The sequence below is a fragment of the Bubalus bubalis genome, chromosome 17, assembly GCF_019923935.1.
Source record: "Bubalus bubalis isolate 160015118507 breed Murrah chromosome 17, NDDB_SH_1, whole genome shotgun sequence".
In the NCBI taxonomy this organism is placed as follows: domain Eukaryota; kingdom Metazoa; phylum Chordata; class Mammalia; order Artiodactyla; family Bovidae; genus Bubalus; species Bubalus bubalis.
The window spans coordinates 67,953,572-67,975,272 of NC_059173.1; the positions used below are offsets into that span (position 1 = coordinate 67,953,572).

General features: G+C 43.2%; 1 protein-coding gene across 10 annotated transcripts in view; it reads left to right on the forward strand.

Moving 5' to 3' along the window:
- The window catches only part of TRIM2 (tripartite motif containing 2), a 189,633-nt gene that overhangs the window by 118,535 nt on the left and 49,397 nt on the right, over window positions 1-21,701 (forward strand). For 3 of the 10 annotated variants that reach the window (XM_025268199.3, XM_025268196.3, XM_025268200.3), the window contains exons 2-3: window positions 12,949-13,130; window positions 18,066-18,303. In XM_025268199.3, the coding sequence (XP_025123984.1) occupies window positions 12,997-13,130; window positions 18,066-18,303 (372 nt within the window). In that variant the 5' untranslated portion in view covers window positions 12,949-12,996. Of the gene's footprint in view, window positions 1-2,642; window positions 2,875-12,945; window positions 13,131-18,065; window positions 18,304-21,701 lie in introns of those variants that run through there. The other 7 variants (XM_025268195.3, XM_025268194.3, XM_044930555.2 and 4 more) reach the window with 4 other exon arrangements.

Below are 21,701 nucleotides of genomic sequence, written 5' to 3' on the forward strand. Positions count from 1 at the left end.
CACAAAGAGTCGCACACGATTGAGTGACTGAACTGAACAGATAGAGACAAAAAGTAGATTAGTGGCTGCTTAGGACTGTGGGGGATGGGAAAGTAGGGAGTAATAGCTAAAGGGAACAGCTTTAAAAAACTTTTTTTAAATTGAGGTATAGTTGATTTATAGTGTGTTAGTTTCCAGTGTACTGCAAAGTGATTCAATTATACTTTTTTCAGATTCTTTTCCATTATACTTCATTGTAAGATGTTGAATATAGTTGCTATGCGATACAGTAGGACCTTGTTGTTTAACTATTTTCTATCTGCTAATATATAAAATCGTATGTGTATCTGCTAATCTCAGAGTCCTAAATTATCTCTCCTTTGATACCCATAAGTTTGTTTCCTGTGTCTGTGAGTCTCTTTCTGTTTTGTGAATAAGTTTATTTGTATCATGTTTTTTACATTCTATGTATAAGTGATATTGTTGCAGGAAAGGGACCCCTTACAGGGCTGGAAACTGGGCTCTGGGCTCTTGTCTAACGCTCGGAAATGAATTGTCCGAGGAGACACATGTGCTGACAAAGCAAGAGATTTTATTGGGAAAGGGCGCCCGGGTGGAGAGCAGTAGGGTAAGGGAACCCAGGAGAACTGCTCTGCCACATGGCTCTCAATGTCAGGTTTTATGGTGATGGGATTAGTTTCCGGGTGGTCTTTGGCCAATCATTCTAATTCAGAGTCTTCCCTGGTGGCGCTCGCATCACTCAGCCAAGATGGATGCTGGCGAGGGGGATTCTGGGAAGTGGACGGACACTCGGTGTCTCCTTTCGACCTTTCCCGAACTCTTCCAGTTGGTGGTGGCTTATTAGTTCCGTATTCCTTATCAGGATCTCCTGTCATAAAACAACTCATGCAAATGGTTACTATGGTACCTGGCCAGGGTGGGCAGTTTCAATCAGTGTGCTTCCCCTAACAATATCACATGATACTTGACTTTATCTGGTTTATTTCACTTAGTATGATCATCTCTAGGTCCATCCATGTTGCTGCAAAGGACATTATTTCCTTCTTTTCATAGCTGAGTAGTGTTCTGTGGTGCATGTATGTGTATATAGTTACCACATCTTTACCCATTTGCCTGTCGATGGGCGTTTAGGCTGTTTCCACGCCTTGGCTGTTGTCAGCAGGGCCGCTGTGAACATTGGGATGCATGTATCTTTTCAAACTAGAGTTTTCTCCAGATCAATGCTCAAAAGCAGGATTGCAGAATCATATGGCAGCACTATTTGTAGTTTTTTAAGGAGTATCCATACTGTTCTCCATAGTGGCTATACCAGTTTGCATTCTCAGCAGCAGTGCTGGAGAGTTGCTTTTTCTTTACTCCCTCTCTTGCATTTATTGTTTGTAGACTTTTAAATGATGAAAACTGTACACTTGAAGTGGGTGAATTGTGTAGTATGTGAATTATATCTCAATAAAGCTGTTAAAAAACAAAACTTCTAAAGCAGGTGTTAACCTGGGCTTTTGAGAACTGTGTACTATGTCAATTTGGGCATGTCTCTGCATTTTTCTGAATTTGTCAAGTCCACCAAATTCTTTGTGACCTTCCCCTCCTGCCCCTCTGCAGAGCTGAGTGCCCCTTCACCGGGCTTGCTGCAATGCCTGATTACATGGAAAGGATTTAATGAATATTAATGTTATTAAACATGCAAATTCAGTTTTTATCATTTAAATAAAATAATTAGTGTCTACTTTTAAACTAGTAACTAACAAAGGAATAGAAAGCAATGCATTTCCCTGCTCCATTGCTATAGAAAGGGAATGATTATGGAGTCCATTCTGATATATAGGATTTTTATATTCTAAAGTATTGTTTGTAATATGAAGACCTAACTTTTTATGTGGCTTCTTGCTGGTCATTTTTGTTACCAAAGCCTTTTCAGGATCAGTTAAATGACCTGATAGAGGAGTTATGTTAATATTTTGACAAGTTTGACAAGTTTCTAACCTTTGAGAACTTTGGCGTCATCAGAAAAACAAAAGGTTCTGTTGGCCCCCTGAAATATTGACTTACATGATTTTTTTCTGAATGGTTAGAATGACAAAAAACAGAGAAATATCATTTGCATGATTTGACTTTGAGGAACTGTATTTTATAGACCCTTTCCTGGGTAAGACCAAGAAGGGAAAAAGTAGAGCCTTATTGAACTGGGCTGTTTTGCATTTTTAAAAAAATTTGCATTGGTGTTTCAAGCTAGTTAAAAAATCTAAGGAAATAGATTTTTTTTTTTTCCTTACTAAGGGAAGTGAGTTTGTGCTCTCCAGCTCCACCCAAACAGCCTTCTAAATTCGAACTTTTCCTACTGAGCTCCCGCGTGCCTAATTTCTTCCTGGGATCTTTCGCCACTGCATCCCCTTTCGCTTACTTAGCGGCACACCCTCTTTCCAGTTGGTTGGTAAGCCTGTCGGCTGCGGGCGCAGGGAGCTATGCACAGTCCTCCCCCTGGTAACAGTGCAGCCCGGTTCTGGTGATGGTGCCGCGGCCCAGCACAGGAGCGTGGAAACAGCTGACTGCTGACTCAGAGGGGAGCGCAAGCCACCCACGAATCTCATTGCAGCTCGCTGCTGCATCCCGATCCCATAATCCCTTGCTTGGTCTGCTGCAGTCTTTTCAACAGACGCTGAGTGAGAAAAAGATGTCCTGGGAGATAAAGGTTGATTGGTTTGAATACCGAAAGGGGTCTCCCACTTGTTAATGACCCAGAAACGTCCCTGCCGACTTTCCTGAGCCTTCTCTTGTCTCCTCCATTTTTCTCTTCCTCTCTTCTGTTCATGAGCTGGCACATCACTCCATAGAGCAGAAGATATGCTGGGCTGCTGATGATGGCTGCATTGCATGGTAGGGAATTTTAACCAGTCTCTTTGCATGGTGCTTCCAGACTCGAGAGAGAGCAGAAATGCGCATTGTTCTTTTGGGTGGCTGCGGGCTGCAGCGCCAGGTGGGGGAAGATGTCGTTCATTAGTCTGTCTGCAGAAATGGGTAGGTCCTCGGTGTTCATGCTGCTTAGTCTTAGGCCAGGGGAATAACTAATTCATCCTGCTGCCTCTGTTCTGGCGTTTACCCCTCTCTTCTCTCTAATGGTGATGTAGTATGCTCTGTAACTATCAGACAGAGGGAGACCCACTCTGCTTAAACAAAAGCATCAAATTAGCAAGAATAGGGCGATCATCATGCCAGATTTTTCTTATCAAGTTTCTAATGTGATCTAACTGGATCTTTATTTTTACTAGTTTTATTTTAATGTGTATATAGGCCTATTTTAAATATAAGATTTTTTTCCCTGTGCATCTTGCTGTTGGGTACAAAAATGGGGATGAAATGTTTAATTTGCAGGATTCCTTCCTCAGTACCCCAGGGTAGAGGAGACTGTGTGATTCGACCCTCCCCCACTGAGTCCTCTGTTAGGGAACCCTGGGGTTGAGTGCCACAGTTCCCAGTTACCATTGGAAACCCAGTCATTCATAATGCATGACTCGACCCTCTGAATTCTGAATGCCATTGATGATCAGAAAATGTGCAGGAGAACATTTGGGGCCTTTTCTGACTTTTTTTTTTTTTTTTTTTTGCTGCCTTTGAAATAGACTCAAATCTGGGTGGAGTTCAATGGCAGCACTACATAGAAAGGGGGAAAAAAAGATCTTGGGTTGGACCTTAGGTTTGCTTCCTGAAGCAGTAGGCATCATTTTTGTATCCAAGAGCTGTTTGTGCAACGATGCCCCACCCTGCCATTATTCCTTATTGGGGTGTGGGGCAGGGGATTAGGAGAGCAAGTAGGAAGGCTATTATTTTAAATTAAAAATTGAATGTTAATTAGTAGATTTCTGAACCCAAAGGTAAAATGATATTTCTGTCTTAAGAAAAGATGGTTTCACTATCAGCTTTAAGGAACAGGTCCATAGATTCAGAACAAGGCATTTTAAACATTATTAGTTCAATTCTTTGGTTTAGATCATCTTACAGTAGTTTTATTCCTCATGAGTAAATTGTGAGTGGTTTTTTGTTCTCGGCTTTGTTTTAATCAGACTGTGTAAGGAAAGCCATTTGTTTGCCCAGATTCTTGAATCGATTTCCTAAGTATTAGGATTCACTCCTGTCCACTGTGAACCTGTTTCCTGGAGCCTTTCAGTATTTTTGGACAGATGCTTTAGCAGCATCCTTCCTAACCCACTGTGTTGTTAAATAATGCACGCCCCTCCAGAGTGAGCACACAATGAGAAGTTTCGTGTGTGCAGTGGTGGAGAAAGCATCTCTGTTGCAGAGATGTGAACAGTGGCCTTTCCTAAACCTCCAAGTGTTTCTTTCCAGTTTTCTCCTAGAAAGACACGAGGGGTTGGCACTGGAAAGGTTAAAACACTGCTGAATGTAAAAATGTTCTCTGGTAGAATGTGCTGTTTCAAGAAACAAGAACACAGCATATATATATAACCCACACATTTTAAAATGGAGAATAAAATCCATACATATTTTCACCATAGTTAATGTTATAATCCTGGGATGACTTAATTTTTTATTTATATGATAACAAAAGTTGAGTGATTTTGTTGCTTGTGAAATATGGTAAAAAAAATACTCATTCTTTGTCTTACTAAAGTAAAAATGTCCTTCACTTGGATTTCTTTGGACATTAATTTCTCTAAACTCAGGACTTTCTTTTATCTATCCTTATTAAGTAGAAAAAAATCCTAAACATGTAGCTATTTATTTAACTAAGCTTAATTTTTAAGACTCCCTTGTGCTTTTTTTTCATTACCTCTCTGATAAAACTAAGACTTCAGCCAAATATTTATGTGTATTATTGAGATGTATAGGAGAGAAATACTTCCAAACTTAAAAAATTGCCACAAATTTTTTACAGTCATTTTTTTTTCTTTTAAAAAATGTGACCAAGTTACTTCTAATTGTGGTAAAATTCTCATTTGTACACACCCGTGATTACTTTTCAAAAAAAAAATCTAATACCATCTGTGTCCCTTTATTACTTATATAAGAATTTTAGTGTAGATTTATAGGATCTGCTATTAGGATTCTTTGAATATCATTATTATGCAGTTTATCAGAATTGACCAGATCAGGCTTCCTCGAAGAATTTGCAGGTTCAGATTAGACCAAATACTGAGGAAAAAGAAACCAAATGTAATTATTCAAATAACATCATTGGAGGAGATATTCATTCCTGCTTTTTACATGTCAGTCTCCCCTTTTCTACTTTACCCACTCTGCCTTCATATTCTCTATTGAGGATTCCATTCTTCTAAGTGCTTTTATTATTATTATTAGAAACTTACTAGTTTAAGTAAACATTTATTCTAATCAACAACAGATTTAAATAATATGCTTCCGGGGGAAAAACGTATTGCTGCTATATATGCCTGTGTCTTTTGAAGTTCCGATGTAGAATAGATTTCTCTTCCCCTTTCTCGCTAATCTCACCCACCTCCTGGGGCTTAGGGCCCTGGCTGCCCTCTGCCTTTCCCCAGAATATTCAGCCTCTTTGTGTAGTCCCCAAGGAAAGCAAGGGAAGAGACTTGGCAAGGTGATGGATGTGGGGAGAGGAGACCCAACTCACCCTGACCTGTCCCAGGGCACTGTCAGATGAATGTCAATTAGCCTGACGACTTAACACTCCCCATCACACAGACCTAGCCTTCTGGAACTTAGAAAACCCAAAGCAGATCTTAAGAACTGACTACGGAAGGTGAGTACTTTCAGGAAGAAGGCAATGGCAAATGTTGGCAAACTAAAGAAAGAGGTAGAGGAAACAGGCATAAACTGTCATATCACAAGTTGGGGGCTTGACTTAAAAATCAGCTTCCATATGGTCAAGCTCAGCAGTCTGGGGGAGCTGTCATACATCTGACCCTGGGAAGGAGAACCCTTGGAAAGCTTGGGCACACGCCTCCCTGGAGACAGAAGTTAAAGCCGATGGCTTCCTGAGGCCCCTGCCCCGCCTCCGCGCACACTCACATTCCTCCCATCAAGAAAGATACTGCATCTGGCTTTTCTAATTTACAAAATGGCCCATTTGGGATAGAGGCTTGATTGAACTGGAAATAGGTCACCCTGTTTTAATTTCACTGAAGATTGTCCTCTTTTCTTTCCTCCAGTTGAGTCCTCAGTAACAATGCAGATTTCATTGCAAGTGGATAATAATATGCTCATAAATTTGAAAAATTAAAAGTACCTTGTTTTTTGAATTGTATTTTAATTTGTACATTGAGCTCCAGGTACCACCTGCTCTGGCAGGTAAAAGGTAGTTTACTGTAAGTTTATAGGTAATCCCAGTGGTTCAAGAGCTCCTTCCTATAAATGTAAAAGAAGGCTTTTAACTTCTTGGGAAGTTGATTTAAGCCCATCTGCACCATTGTTGTTGGTCCAAGAAAAATTAAAAAAAAAAAGTAGCTATATTAATAAATTCAGTTAAATTCCACAAAGAGAAGCCATAATCCAGGAATGCCATAAAATTAAACAATGGAAATGGAGTCTAGTGCCTTTAGGATGACATATAATCAAATATGCTGCCGCTTACCCACAAATCACATGTTAAAATTTGATTTTGCAAAGGATTCTTGACCTGTTTCCCAACCATGTTTCTTAGACCAGCCACACAAGCTTTCACCAATCTCCCTTTCTCCAGAAGACGTTTTCAGTCTGTTTTTCTCTTCTATCCTCTCTCCCTACTCTTCATCACTCTACCGTCAGAAATAAAGGGTTTGGATAGTTTTCCGATCTCAGTGGTATAATTTGGAGTGGGAGATATGGTTTCAACTGTGGAATTGTGGGTGCAGGCATTTTTCTTTCATTTCATCTCCTCCTATCAAATTCTTCTTTTCCATTTGGTTGTAATTTCCACCAAGTTGTAGATTTGAGAAAGTGAATCAGGCAAAATACCAGAGATGATGTGGGGAAGGAAATGCTGGGGCAGGATTTTTCTATGCCCAGGGATTTCATTATCTGATGGTTACGTTGTTTTTACCCACACAAGCTGTGTTTAGTTGGCAAGTCCCCACTAACATGGAATTTATGTGTCAACCTTCTTAGATTTTTTTTATTTCCATGCATATGTGTCTTTAGTAGTTCTCAATTTCTTTTCCTGCATTTGTAAGAGTGTTCAAATGTGTCACTAAATATTTAGCTTCTGGATCATGGTTTATGTTGCTAATCATTAGACTTATATGGGAAGGCAGGTAACGTCTGATTTCGGGTGAAAATGTTCAAGTGCCCGGTAATAACCATGCTCTTCATCTTGTAATTTAGCAAGTGCTGCTCTTTTCTGCTGGGACTGAGTCTATTCCCGTGTTACACTTTCATTCAGTCCACTTACAAAAATGTGTCAGGAGACTCGTAGACTTAGAGAACTAACTTTCTGGGGGAAGGATGGGGAGAAAGGTTAGTTAGGAAGTTTGGGATGGACATGTACACACTGGTGCTGCTGCTGCTGCTGCTAAGTCGCTTCATGTCCGACTCTGTGCGACCCCATAGATAGAAGCCAACCAGGCTCCTCCATCCCTGGGATTCTCCAGGCAAGAATACTGGAGTGGGTTGCCATTTCCTTCTCCATATTAAAATGGAGAAGCTGTATTTAAAATGGATAACCAGCAAGAACCTACTGTTTAGCACATGGACCTCTACTCAGTGTTATGTGGCAGCCTGCATGGGAGTGATGCATACATGTATATGGATAGCTGAGTCCCTTTGCTGTCCACCTGAAACTGTCACATCTTAATTGGCTATGCCCCAATACAAACTAAAAAGTTTTTTTAAAATGTGTGTACTATGTACCAAGCACAGTTCTGGGTGCCGAGACTACTGCAGAGCAATCAGATAAAAATCCCTGCCTTTGTGAATCTTATGTTGTAGTGTGGGGGTGGGGTGGGCAGGAGGCAATATTCGCAATAAATACATCGCACCCTTATTGGAAAGGGACCAGGGGGCTAGGGAGAAAAACGGAGCAAGGACGGGGGTGCTAAGTGCTAGGAGACTGGGGCAGGTATCAATTTTAAAAAGAGTGGGCAGACTGAGATGGGGACATTAAAGCAAAGATGTGAGTGGGGAGCGAGCCCCGCTGTAAGCAGCACTGTTGGTTTTCCACCAGCAAGGACCCTCAGCTAGTCTCCCCACACAAGAGCTCTCACAGCTGGCTCGTGTCGGTACTACACTGATGTTGGCTGTTGGTGTGGTTTTAAAAAGGCTCTCTCTGCCCTGGCGTCCCTATCAGTTCCTCTCTGTCGGCCTCCTGTGAACAGATGCTGCTGGTTCCTGCATCCTGAAGCATGCTGGCTCCTGCAGAGACAGAGCACAGCCAGGTGTGTTCATGTGTGTCTTGCAGATCCCCAGCTAAAGAGTAGTTCTGTATTCTGATTTTTATTACCATGCTCTTAATTTCTGCTGGTTATGTGTGTAAGAAGGATCTCAGACAGTTCAGAAACCAAGAAGGGGAAAGGACAGTAGCTGAGAATCTAGATAAGTATTTACATGCGTGCGTGCTAAGTCACTTCAGTTATCTCCAACTCTTTGGGACGCTATGGACTGTAGCCCGCCAGGCTCCTCTGTCCATGGGATTTTTCAGGCAAGAATACTGGAGTGAGTTGTCATGCCCTCCTCCAGGGGATCTTCCTGACCCACGGATCGAACCCTTGTCTCCCATGGCTCCTGCATTGCAGGCAGATTCTTTACCCCTGAGCCACCAGGGAAACCCAGTAAGTATTTACAGCTTTTCTAATCCAAGGAGACCAGAATCTGCAGTTATGCCCAGATGCTTTGATGGAGAAAGGCCGTCAGATGTTTCGTGGATACTCCTTGTGGCATATTCAGATGGTTGGAAGCTTCCCACAGTGCTTAACGAGTGCATTTTGTGCCTCCATTTTTCTAAGCACATTCTCCCTCCAGGAGCAGTCAAATTTCTTTCTACTGTGGCTATCCAGTTATATTCAGGGAATGATCATTATCTTGGCAAAGTTTTGGTTTGGAGCTCTTTGGGGGTTGGAAACCTTTTGTGTTGATTCTGGGAGTCCTGAAAATCCAGAAGTCTTCAACAGCTCACTTGTGACTGATTGTGACGTTGTCATGATTTTAAATTACTGTTAATGAATAAACTTAATTTACCATACAAATTAACAATACTAACAAAGACTCCCTCTCACCCACTACAATAATTATCATGGAATTAGAGTGAAAATTAGAATGAAATGTTTTTTATTTCCTCTTTGGAGAATATAAATGTCTGCTCAGGAAACTTCATTTAGTCAGCATAGATCATTTGATTAGAACAAATGTTTTTTTCTTGCCAAAATTGCAAGTTTAAGGTTAAAAAAAGAGTAAAATCCAGTTTGATGTTTTCTTTCTGCTTACTTCAGTACTCAACATGACTGATTCTTTCAAAGAATATGCTCTTTGGCTTGACTGTGCTGAATGACATTATTATTATTTAGTCTCCTTTGACTGTTTCCCTTTGTTCCAGCATGTCTCACTTCTCTGATTGAACTTATTCTTTGACTAAAGTTTTCCGCAGGCAAAAGGCAGGCACAGGACATGATGGGGGCAAGGACCATTTGATCCTGCTCCGTTTCAGCGTGAACATTTCCAAAAGCTATTCAAAGTAAAATTCTTTTTAACTGATTTTAACTGAAAAGTTTAGTATGATTTTTAAAATTTTACTAATTTATTTTTATTATTTATTTAAAAAACTTTTAAATTTATTTGGCTACATTGAGTCTTAGTTGTCACACGTGGAATCTTCAGTTGCGGCATGTGGGATCTAGTTTCCTGACCAAGGGTTGAACCGGGGCCCACTGCATTGGGAGCGTAAAATTTAACCCTTGGACTGGCAGGGAAGCCGTATTTAATTGAAGGGTAATTGCTTTACAGAATTTTGTTGTTTCCTGTCAAACCTCAACATGAATCAGCCATATAGTATGATTTAAAATGTATATATATGGAACGCTTGGTGTGTCATGCTTGCTCAGGGTCTAAACCAGTCTTCTGTATTGTTCCAGTGTAAGTGCTGCTGAAAAGAGAAGTCTATCATCTTTATAAGCCACACACACACACACACACCCCAGTAAAGTGTTAAACTTGCTTACGACTAGGTAACATGAACTTATCAGAAGGCAGAAAGCTTGCAATCCGAACTTTCTGATTCACTGATTTTACTGGATGACCTTAGACAAGTCATTTAACCCCCCGGCTTTGGTTTCCTTATCTTGCTGCTGCTGCTGCTGCTAAGTCGCTTCAGTTGTGTCCGACTGTGTGCGACCCCATGGACGGCAGCCCACCAGGCCCCGCTGTCCCTGGGATTCTCCAGGCAAGAACACTGGAGTGGGTTGCCATTTCCTTCTCCAATGCATGAAAGAGAAAAGTGAAAGTGAAGTCGCTCAGTCGTGTCCGACTCTTGGCGACCCCACGGACTGCAGCCCACCAGGCTCCTCCGCCCATGGATTTTCCAGGCATGAGTACTGGAATGGGGTGCCATTGCCTTCTCCGTTCCTTATCTTAAGGCCAGACAAATGCATCCCTTCACTGTTCTTGGGGATATCTTAGGGATGCAGTCAAAGAAAAGTAGATGATGTGCTAACACTTTGAGCTCCTGAGAAAAGAGCTGCATTTAATTCAGTCAGTGGGTATCACTCTCTACTCTGGTACTTTCATTCTATGAAAGTCTAGCAGATAATGCTGGCTAATTAGATCTGTCACACCTACGCCGTTTACCTGATGCAGTGAGTTCCATTGGAGCGTGCCCCTTGTACAGCAGGCGCTTTTACGAGCCCCATCTATTTATTAATCATGCTCTTCAGAGAGCTTACCCAGAAGGCACAGAGCTAGAAAATGGGTGTGGCGTGTCTGTATCCATTCTCCAATAGATTTCTGCAGGGAAGTTGACATACCTTTTTAAAAGTTGATGATTTAGTGGAGAGAAAGAAGAAACACCATTTGTACTTGGAAAATAACGTTTCTTTTAGAAAGTGTGAAATTGTTGATTCTGTGAACACAGGTCCTGGATCAAGTTAAAATGTATGTAAACCAAGCTTCCATAGCACAGCCTTCTGAAAACCCAAGTCTAGGAGACGTATAGTGGTTTAAAGGGTGAAAAGGTCATGGGTTTGGCATTCTGGCAGACTTCCTAACTGACCCTCAGTTTAAACAGTCCATAAGTACTTCCCTACTTCCCACCTAGGGTCATACTTTTTTTTTGAATAGAGCATTTCTGTTGGGATTTGGGGTGGGAGCTGTGGACACCTTGGCAAATATTAGACAATTAGTAAGTGAATTTTAGCCCAGCCTTGGTTCACCCCTGTGGGACAGAAGCCAGAAATTCTTTAAGGTGATAAATGGAGTTGTGTTTTATGTTATAATGTTACCCTCCCCTATTCTTTCATAACCCTCTGCTTTCTTTGTTACCCTCTTCCAATTCTCTTTTGCTGACCTGAACTGTCACATTTTGAAACCTACTCTGGATTAATTCACTTCACCAGTCCCTCAGATACCCCCACACGAACACCAACAGACACTGTTTAAAATAATAGAGATTGCCTCTAGCCTTTGTCCCTGCTTCATGACAAATACATATTAGTATGAAGCCTATAAACCTTTAGTTGTAAAGAAAATGCTTTGAACTACATACAAAGTTTTTATTGAAAACTTCTAATTATTCCATTCCTGCATATTAATAGTATATAGGGAAGGAACCATTTTTCTTCTATACACTTAAGTTCATACCTGAAGCCTGTGAATTAAAGTAGCAAAAGACAGATATCAGAAGAAAAAGATATACACATTTTATTGATATTTCTTTTTTTCAAGATAAAATTTGTTTTGTTGAACTTTCTCAATTTAATATTTAAAATTTTACATTGATAGGAGCTTCACAGAATAGAAGAGGCAGTTAGACCCAAGAGCTTATATACTATTTCAGCAAAGGACCACAAATTGTAGAGAATTGACTAAATAAAGGAAAAGTTTGGACTCCTAGGGACAGTAAATTGTGGGAAGGTGACCAGGATGTATATGGTGGATAAGGGTTGTTTAGTCAAGTCTGTTGTGCAGACTCCACTCTGGTGACTAAGAGTCTTCTTCTCTTCCTGGTATTGAAGATACCTGGCACCTTTACAAATGGGAATGGGTGCCCTGCCTTTGTAGACAGATGGCAGAGGGAGAGAGCTCTTCTTCATCTGCTATTTCTCAATTGACTCCAGCTCACAATAATCCTGATGTCAAAATGGCTTATTTGGAGATGGCATATTTTGACCCCCTTCAAGTATAATAATTGAGAAAACACATTCTATCCTAATAAGACTATTCTGTTTAATATAGACTATAATAGGCTATATTTTAATAAGACTATAAATATATATTCGGATATAGTCGAGGCTGAAGGCGTGAACAGGCAGAGCTATGTATCTATTCCTTCAGCTGCCCCTGCTTTGCAATCCAGCAAGATAGCTCTTTTTTTTTCTTGTAGCAATTTAATTTTTAATACAATTTTTAAAGGTTACTTTCCATGTACAGTGATTACAAAATGCTGGCTGCATTTCCCATGTTGTACAATACATCCTTGAGCCTGTCTTTCCCCCAATAGTTTGTACCCTCCACTCCCCCATCGCTGTATCAGTATGTCCCCCAGCCTCTCCCCTCACTGGTAACCACTGGTTTGTTCTCCATATCCGTGAGTCTCCCAGCAAGCTACTTTATTCTAATTTTTTTTGTTTGCCTGGTGGACATATGATTATTTTATTGATTTACAAAACGGGCCCCTCACTGTACACCCTCTGTAACACTGCCAGTTGGTCATGCCGGGGTCACAACATGGAATCCTACCCATATTCAGAGCACAGTGCCCCTAGCAAATGAAGCAATGACTGATTTGTATTTGCAGATTATTACATGTGTCTCCGTTTTGGTTTTTCTGTCTGACAGCAGCAGCGTGCAGGGTCAAAGACAGCCGGCCCCCCATGTCAGTGGTCTAGGATGGCCAGTGAAGCCACCAACATCCCCAGTCCTGTGGTGCGCCAGATTGACAAGCAGTTTCTGATTTGCAGTATATGCCTGGAAAGGTACAAGAATCCCAAGGTTCTCCCCTGTCTGCACACTTTCTGCGAGAGGTAAGCCTCTGTGCTCGGAGAAGGGGTTTCACAGACTGACTTTCTACTACCTGCCAAAGGGTGCTGTCCAGAATTCTTCAGTTACCTATGGGAGATGATAAGTCTTTTGTGCTTCCGATAGACATCTAGAAACGTAATCATGAGTTGCAAAGAATTTACTTTCAAGGAGCTACAAGTGGGCGGAAGCAATCCAGTAGCTACTGATTTATTTCCACGGGAGATGGAGCATTACATATTTTAAGATTCAGGTTTTTAAACTTCTCCCTTTGTTCTTTGTGAAACCATTTTTGCCCTCATAGAGAATCTTTGATGAGGGCCAATTAAAAGTCTTCCCAGGTGCTCAGATGGTAAAGAATCTGCCCATAGTTCAGGGGAAACCTGGGTTTGATCCCTTAGTTGGGAAGATCCCCTAGAGAAGGGAATGGCAATGCTCTCCAGTATTCTTGCTGGAGAATTCCATGGACAGAGGAGCCTGGTGGGCTACAGTCCATGGGGGTCGCAAAGAGTCAGACACAACTGAGTGAAGAGTTTATATTTACATAATTAAATATGTATCATTTTCTCCAGCATAACAAATCAGATAATATACATGCGTATATGAGGGGTTAGTTGAAAGGAGGGAGTTTTCTTCCAGAGATACTTCAGAAGACACATACTAATGGTGTATTTGAACATGATGATATTTCAGATGAAGAAAAATCTATATATATATGTGTGTGTGTGTGTGTGTGTGTGTGTGTATGTGTGAAATAACTGTAAATTACCTGAATATTCTTTCTTGAATAGTTTTTTCCACTGAGTTAACCAGTTTTCACAATATATTTTTACCCTCATGTTCAGCTTACCCCATCAGCAATTAGGCATAAAAAATATTGTTGGTAATTAGCTTATCTGTGATCTAATTTTAGTATTTCCCTAGTAAGTTGGCATATTTTTCTTAACAAATGTTAATTATGTGTTATAGCATTTAGTAATACAGCAAATATAGCATTTTATTATTTAATACACATAATTAAAATTTTCTACCTCCTATGATAGAACAGAAAATTGGTGTTTTCAGTGACTTCAAATCAATGCTAATTACATTTGCCATCCAGTTTAATGTACACTTGTTGTCTCCCCGAACATGCTTTGAGTTGATTTCCTTTGGAAGGTCTCAATTACAATAGGATAGCCACACCCTTGGTGGTGACAGATGGATGAGAAAGTGGATTTGTTACTGGTGGTTGTGGTATTATGTTTTGCTTTCTTTGTTTTGGGTTGTTTTGTGTGTGTGTGTGTGTGTGTGCATGCATGCACACAAGTGCATGTACAGTTTTTTGTTTGTTTTAAGCGGTGGTATATAGGGCACTGATACTTTGTACTTTATTCATAATTTTATAATTATGAACATAATTACAAGTACTGAGTACTTTGTAATTCATATTCTAAAATGGCAACAAGGAGAGTGATTTTTCTCCCTGACTCAATGGACATGGCTAAAATATGACTACCAGCTAACTGTGCACATGCCCCTGGACTCACATGGGAAGGTCATATGTGATAGTCAGGAATCAGTACAGCTGGGCACTCTTATGCTCACTGCTGAGAGCCACTTGGCTTGAGCCTGGCAGAGCCGCCGGGGTTCGGTGCCTGCTCAGGCTGGTGTCTGGTTCCCATTCCCTTGCTCTGACTGGGGAGAAGCAGCACTTCCAGACTGCCCTGGCTGTCCCTCTTGCGCTGTCTCTTAGGTCTAGCCCAGGCCACTTCCACTCCACATCCAATAGTTAGTGCTGGAGGTTTTCAAGAGCCAGCAAAGCAAGTCCCTAGGGAATGCCACGTGAAAGTTGTTCGAGCATCATGTGCACTGAACTGATTTCCTTTGCAAGGTGTTGGCAACTTTCTTTAATGAGAACATTTTACGTAGAGACAGAAATTCACGGCTTGTCTCACTGCCAGAGGAGAGGAAGACGCAGGACCATTGTCTCCACCTCTTGCTGGGCACAGACACTGGCTGCTCAGTGGACAGCCACTCTCTTCCTCTCATTTCTTCCAGAATGCCATCAGTGGGGCTTGGAGGATGCAGACACAGTCCCTGGCTTTATGAAGCTTCCAGCCAAGAGAAGCAGCCAGTCATTAGCCACCTATTCACTCAGATTAATAGGAAATTAAACCAGTCACAACGGCCACGTACCTGAAGCACACAGGCAACCGTATAATAGGAAATGTGGCTCTAATGCAGAAAGCTTCCCTGCAGAAGCGATGATTAGGCAGAAATCCCAAGGATGAAGAAAAATTAGTTTAGCAAAGCAGAGTAAGCAGAAGAAAAGAATTTCAGGTATGCTGAAGAGGTATAGAGTGAGAGGGACCATGACACCTTTGGAAGAACTTAAATAAGCCTCGGGTGACAGATGTGCAGCAAATTAGAGGAAGACAGAAAAATGCAGATGCCAGATCAGATAGGTGCACAATCCACATCCTCACGTGTGGCTTCTTGTCTTGGTTGTAAGAACGGTGGAAGCCACGGAAGGCTTTCATCTTAGATATGAGGGGAGGAGGTTAAACTTACATTTGGGGAAGACCACTCTGGTTAGAATACGGAGAAGGATGAGGGGGATACAAGGTAGATGACAGGTGACTGCAGAAACCTAAGCAAGGCTGCTGTGATACAGATGAAGAGACCTGGGCAGCCTGGACAGATACTTTTGGGCTTCGGTGATGGGTTGGATATGAACATTGAAGACCAATAAGGGAATTCTTGCTGTTTTAAGAACCACTCCTGGTTTGGGGGGTTTGCTTAGATGAAAGGATGGAGATGCAGTTTACTGCTAAGAAGGAGGACAAAGAGTGTGGGAAGATCATGGGTTTGGTTTTGGACACGTGGAGTTTTAGGACCTGTGAGATCTCTAAGAAGAAATGCAAGAGAGCAGTTGGTGTACAGGTATGGGGCTCAGAGGAGGCATCCATGGGAGGAAACGTACATATGAGAGCGTTACGCTTATTGTTATGTAGTATAATACCCCAGGGAGAGAAGAGGGCTTACGATAAGCCTTGATGAAGTCCAGAGTATACTGACTCTCAGTAGGAGAGAGAGAGCAGGCAGAAGGAGAGCCAGGTGAGTGTGGTATCATAAGGCAAGGAAAGATAAAAAAGGAGTGGGGAGCGGGGGAGTGGACAAGCTTGATGAACGACAGCATTGAAAAACGTGTGTTAGATTTCAGTGTTGCTGGTGACCTCAGCAGAAGTTACTTCATCTCTGATACTGATTCAGTGCTATCTACTTGTGTGACATGTGTGCGTGCGTGCTAAGTCACTTCAGTCGTATCCGACTCTGCAACCTCACAGACTGTAGCTCTCCAGGCTCTTCAGTCCATGGGATTCTCCAGGCAAGAATACTGGAGTGGGTTGCCGTTTCCTCCTCCAGGGGATCTTCCCAATCCAGATATCAAAGCCACATCCTTATGTCTTATTGGCAGGCAGGTTCTTTATTATTTGGGCCTCCTGGGAATCCCTGTGTGAAATTGGGAAAGTCAGTTAACCTCCTTGATGTCAGTTTTCCTATCTGCAAAATAAGAGAAATGGGGAGAAATAAGAGGTTTTCAAATTCTGTTTGTCATAGAAGCTGCGAAACATTGTAGTTATGGCAAGCTTAGACTCTGGGGCCAGACCGCCTGGGTTTGGACATCTAAGTCCCTTGGGCAAGTAGGCTACCCTCTCTCTGCCTGTGTTTCTTCATACATTTAAAAGTGTTCCCAGGATCGTTGGAAGTACAGTTGACCCTCAAACACATGAACCTCATGAGTTTATCATTTGCATATTGTTTTCAGTAGTCAATACTACAGAATGACAAGATCTGTGGATGGTTGAATCTGTAGGTGTAAACCCTGGATGTGTAGGAACTGGCTAATTGAAGGGCTGGCTCTGAGTCATGGGTGGATTTTTGGATTTTCCACTGCACCGGGGGTCAGCTCCCCTAACTCCCACATTGTGCAAGGGCCCACTATACTTTATATTTAGTGACAAGTGTGTGGGTCCATCATTATTAATGTGGCGTAGCTCAGTCAGTAAAGCTTCTGCCTGCATTGCGGGAGACCTGGTTTCATTCCTGGGTGGGGAAGTTCCCCTGGAGAAGGGAATGGCAACCCACTCCAGTATTCTTGCCTGGAGAATCCCATGGACGGAGGAGCCTGGCGGACTCCTGGCAGGTTCATGGGATCACAAGAGTTGGACACCACTTGGCGCTCTCTCTCTTTCTTTGCTGATTAGGTGAAAGAAATTGATGGCTCTTAAGGAGAGGTAAGAAGAGATGATATGTCCCATCCCCATTTCAAACAAAGCATTTCCACTTCGATGTGTTTTTAATATCTGAAGTCTGCTTATGATCTTGTGTGTACAGAGTGTCAATGCTAACAAGAACAAAAAGTGACATGTTTCCCCCAATTTGTGTAAAATTCCACAAATTCGTGAATGCCATACCAGCCACTCTAGGCCAATGCTTCTTAACCTCAAATGGGCATACAGATTGCTTGGGAGTCTGATTCATCAGACCTGGAGTGGGCCCTGTGAGTTGGAGTCTGCATTTTTTCCAAGCTCCCTGGTGAGGCCAATGATGCTCACCATGGACCATACTTTGCTTGTGTGGCAAAGCTCTTTGAAACAGTACCAAACTAAACTAAACTGAAGTTGCTCAGTCATGTCCAACTCTTTGTGACCCCTTGGACTGTAGCCTACCAGGCTCCTCTGTCTATGGGGTTTCCCAGGAAAGAGTACTGGAATCAATGAGATTTTCCTTGAGCATCACTTGTCCAGATGGCTGACCAGTCCAATGTAATGTGACCTGTTGACTTCAGAAAAGCACTTTTTCTAGCGAAGGAGACCACAACAAAAGTTTATGCAGAGCAGCTTTGTACCTACCGCAGGAGCCCTACTAACAGCCCCGCTTCTGCTCCTGGACAGGTGCCTGCAGAACTACATTCCCGCCCACAGCTTAACCCTCTCCTGCCCGGTGTGCCGCCAGACCTCCATCCTGCCCGAGAAGGGGGTGGCCGCGCTCCAGAACAACTTCTTCATCACAAACCTGATGGACGTGCTGCAGCGATCTCCAGGCAGCAGCGCTGAGGAGTCCTCCATTCTGGAGACCGTCACCGCCGTGGCTGCAGGGAAGCCTCTGTCATGCCCAAACCACGATGGGAATGTAAGTGAGGCCCTGCGGGTCAATCCTGACTGAGGGGCTGCTTGACGGGGGAGGCTGGGGGCAATCAGAGGGTATCAACTCTGAAACAGGACTCTACCTGGAAAAGGAGTGGTTAACAATGCCTTTACCATCCTCAGATTATTTTGCCTGCTTCCTTTCTCTGACCAAATTTATGTGAATAATAAAATCAATTTTCATTGTGTTCACTCTGCACTAATTGTTGGTTTCCCCAGGAGGGCAAACTCACAACTATTTGCCAGCTGGGCATACTTTGACCCATAGAAACATCTGTGTTATAAATTATGGATAGAGATTAAATAGTAGATAAGTTCTGCAAACTGAGAATGATTATTAGAATGTTACAGTGTTTTATTTTTCTTGTGAGGGAAATTTTTCTCATGCTCCATTAGATCCTGTTGCTGCTGCTGCTGCTAAGTCGCTTCAGTCTTGTCCAACTCTGTGTGACCCATAGATGGCAGCCCACCAGGCTCCCCCATCCCTGGGATTCTCCAGGCAAGAACCCTGGAGTGGGTTGCCATTTCCTTCTCCAATGCATGAAAGTGAAAAGTGAAAGTGAAGTCACTCAGTCGTGTCTGACTCTTAGCAACCCCATGGACTGCAGCCTTCCAGGCTCCTCCATCCATGGGATGTTCCAGGCAAGAGTACTGGAGTGGGGTGCCATCGCCTTCTCCGTAGATCCTGTTACTTAATCATAAATAATCTGAAGTTATGTGAATCCCTGATAAGAGATTATAGACTGGAGTCCAGACTGTGTCCTGCTATCAGCAAGCATAGTAACTGTTACATATTCAGGAGGACCTGTGTGTTCATCAAAAGAGGAGTCACAGGAGCTGTGTAGCCTGAAGAGGCAGCATTGCACAGCAGCTGACGGCCAGCTGATTCAAATCCTGCTCTGCAACTCATTTCCTATGTCAGCTTTGGCAAAGCTTTGACAGATTTACTAAACTCTCTGTTCCACTTCCTCATCAGTAGAAAGAAAGTAATAGTAGTCTACCATACAGGATTAAGTAGAGAATTAAATATTTAAGTCCTAGAAAATACAGTAAGCTCTTGATAAATATTAGCTGTTAAAATTGTTTCTAATTAATGATGGCTTCCCTGGTGACTCAGACAGTAAAGGGTAAAGATGTAGCAGATGTGGATTCAATCCCTGAGTTGGGAAGATCCCCTGGAGAAGGGAATGGCAACCCACTCCAGTATTCTGGCCTGGAAAATTGCACGGCCAGAGGAGTCTGGCAGGCTACAGTCCATGGGGTCACAAAGAGTCAGAGACACCACTGAGCAACTAACACACATACACAATGACTTATTTCTCTTTTCAAAAACATACTGACCACTTCAAAAGTGTGTGAAACTGGGACTTCCATGGCGGTCAAACGGCTAAGACTGTGAGTGCCCAATGCGGAGGGCACATGCTACAGCTGAAAAACGAGATTGCACACGCTGCAAGAGAGATGGCGCTCCCAAGTGCCGCAGCTAAGACCTGGGGCAGCCAAACGCATGAATAGATAGATGGATAAGTTGTCTTCAGAGTGTTTTCAAGCTGAACTGAGGCAACAGAGGTTGTTAGCAAAGCAACAACTATGAGCCATAGCTAATAATTGTTCGTTTACTCTTTTCCCGCCGTGCCTCAGTCTCACTCGCCTCCTAGAACCTGCCGAGTGGTTTCCCACCTTGGGCCCTTACTGTTCTCTGGTCCTTTACGCCTGGAATGCTCTTTGCTCCGTTTGTGTGGCCAGCTTATTCTCACCCTCTGTGCCTCAGCTCACAGCTCTCCGCCACAGAGCAGTCCTGTCTAGCCCACCATCTGAGGCAGACCACCTCTGACTGCCAGCTACCCGCTGCTCACCACTGTCTTGGTTTCCTTCATGACATTCACAGTGTTCTGCCTGCCTCCATCTGTGTATTTGCTGGCTCTCCTTCGAGAGTGAGCTCCCAGAGGGAGAGGCCGTGTTGCTCATCATACCGCTGGCACTCAGCACAGTGCCTTACGCATGGAAGTGTACATATCAAAAGAGACCAGCCAGATGAGGAAAAGCAAAGGCTACTTACTCAGCACTTGCTGAAACAAAGAGCAGGACCATCACCTGTGTTCTGTCAGAGTCAGGCAGACGAGTGGGGAAGCTCTCTCTGGAAAAAGGAGGAGGCTTCAGGTGTGCCCTGATGGGGAGTGGCTAGCCGGGGAGGCGGGAGGAGGACTAATGAGAAGGGGGCACTCTATGTGACTGCTCCGGTGCAGATCTGACTTTCTCCGCTTGGTCCTAAGTTGAAGGCAGAGACAAAAATTACAGAAGCTGTCAGTTATAACTCCTAGCTTTTGGGGGCCAGTTGTTGCAGAAGTTATCATTTACCTTTGGGGATTATTGCCAGAGAAGCAGTGTGACTTACGGAAGCCTGGCTTCCTGGGTTGTTTTCTTGAGGATACAGGGGTTGGTGTGGGTTGTTTCCCTGTGGATACAGGGGTTGGTGTGGATTGTTTCCTTGTGGATACAAGGGTTGGTTCGAGGTGTTTCCTTAAGGATACAGATTTGGTGTGGGTTGTTTCCTTGTGGATACAGGGGTTGGTGTGGGTTGTTTCCTTGTGGATACAGGGGTTGGTGTGGGTTGTTTCCTGTGGATACAGGGGTTGGTGTGGGTTGTTTCCTTGTGGATACAGGGGTTGGTGTGGGTTGTTTCCTTGTGGATACAGGGGTTGGTGTGGGTTGTTTCCTTGTGGATACAGGGGTTGGTGTGGGTTGTTTCCTGTGGATACAGGGGTTGGTGTGGGTTGTTTCCTTGTGGATACAGGGGTTGGTGTGGGTTGTTTCCTTGTGGATACAGGGGTTGGTCTGAGGTGTTTCCTGTGGATACAGGGGTTGGTGTGGGTTGTTGCCTTGTGGATACAGGGGTTGGTCTGAGGTGTTTCCTTGTGGATACAGAGGTTGGTGTGGGTTGTTTCCTTGTGGATACAGGGGTTGGTGTGGGTTGTTGCCTTGTGGATGGAGGGGTTGGTCTGAGGTGTTTCCTTGTGGATACAGGGGTTGGTGTGGGTTGTTTCCTTGTGGATACAGGGGTTGGTGTGGGTTGTTTCCTTGTGGATACAGGGGTTGGTGTGGGTTGTTTCCTTGTGGATACAGGGGTTGGTGTGTGTTGTTTCCTTGTGGATACAGGGGTTGGTGTGGGTTGTTTCCTGTGGATACAGGGGTTGGTGTGGGTTGTTGCCTTGTGGATACAGGGGTTTGTCTGAGGTGTTCCTTGTGGATACAGGGGTTGGTCTGAGGTGTTTTCTGTGGATACAGGGGTTGGTGTGGGTTGTTTCCTTGTGGATACAGGGGTTGGTCTGAGGTGTTTCCTTGTGGATACAGAGGTTGGTGTGGGTTGTTTCCTTGTGGATACAG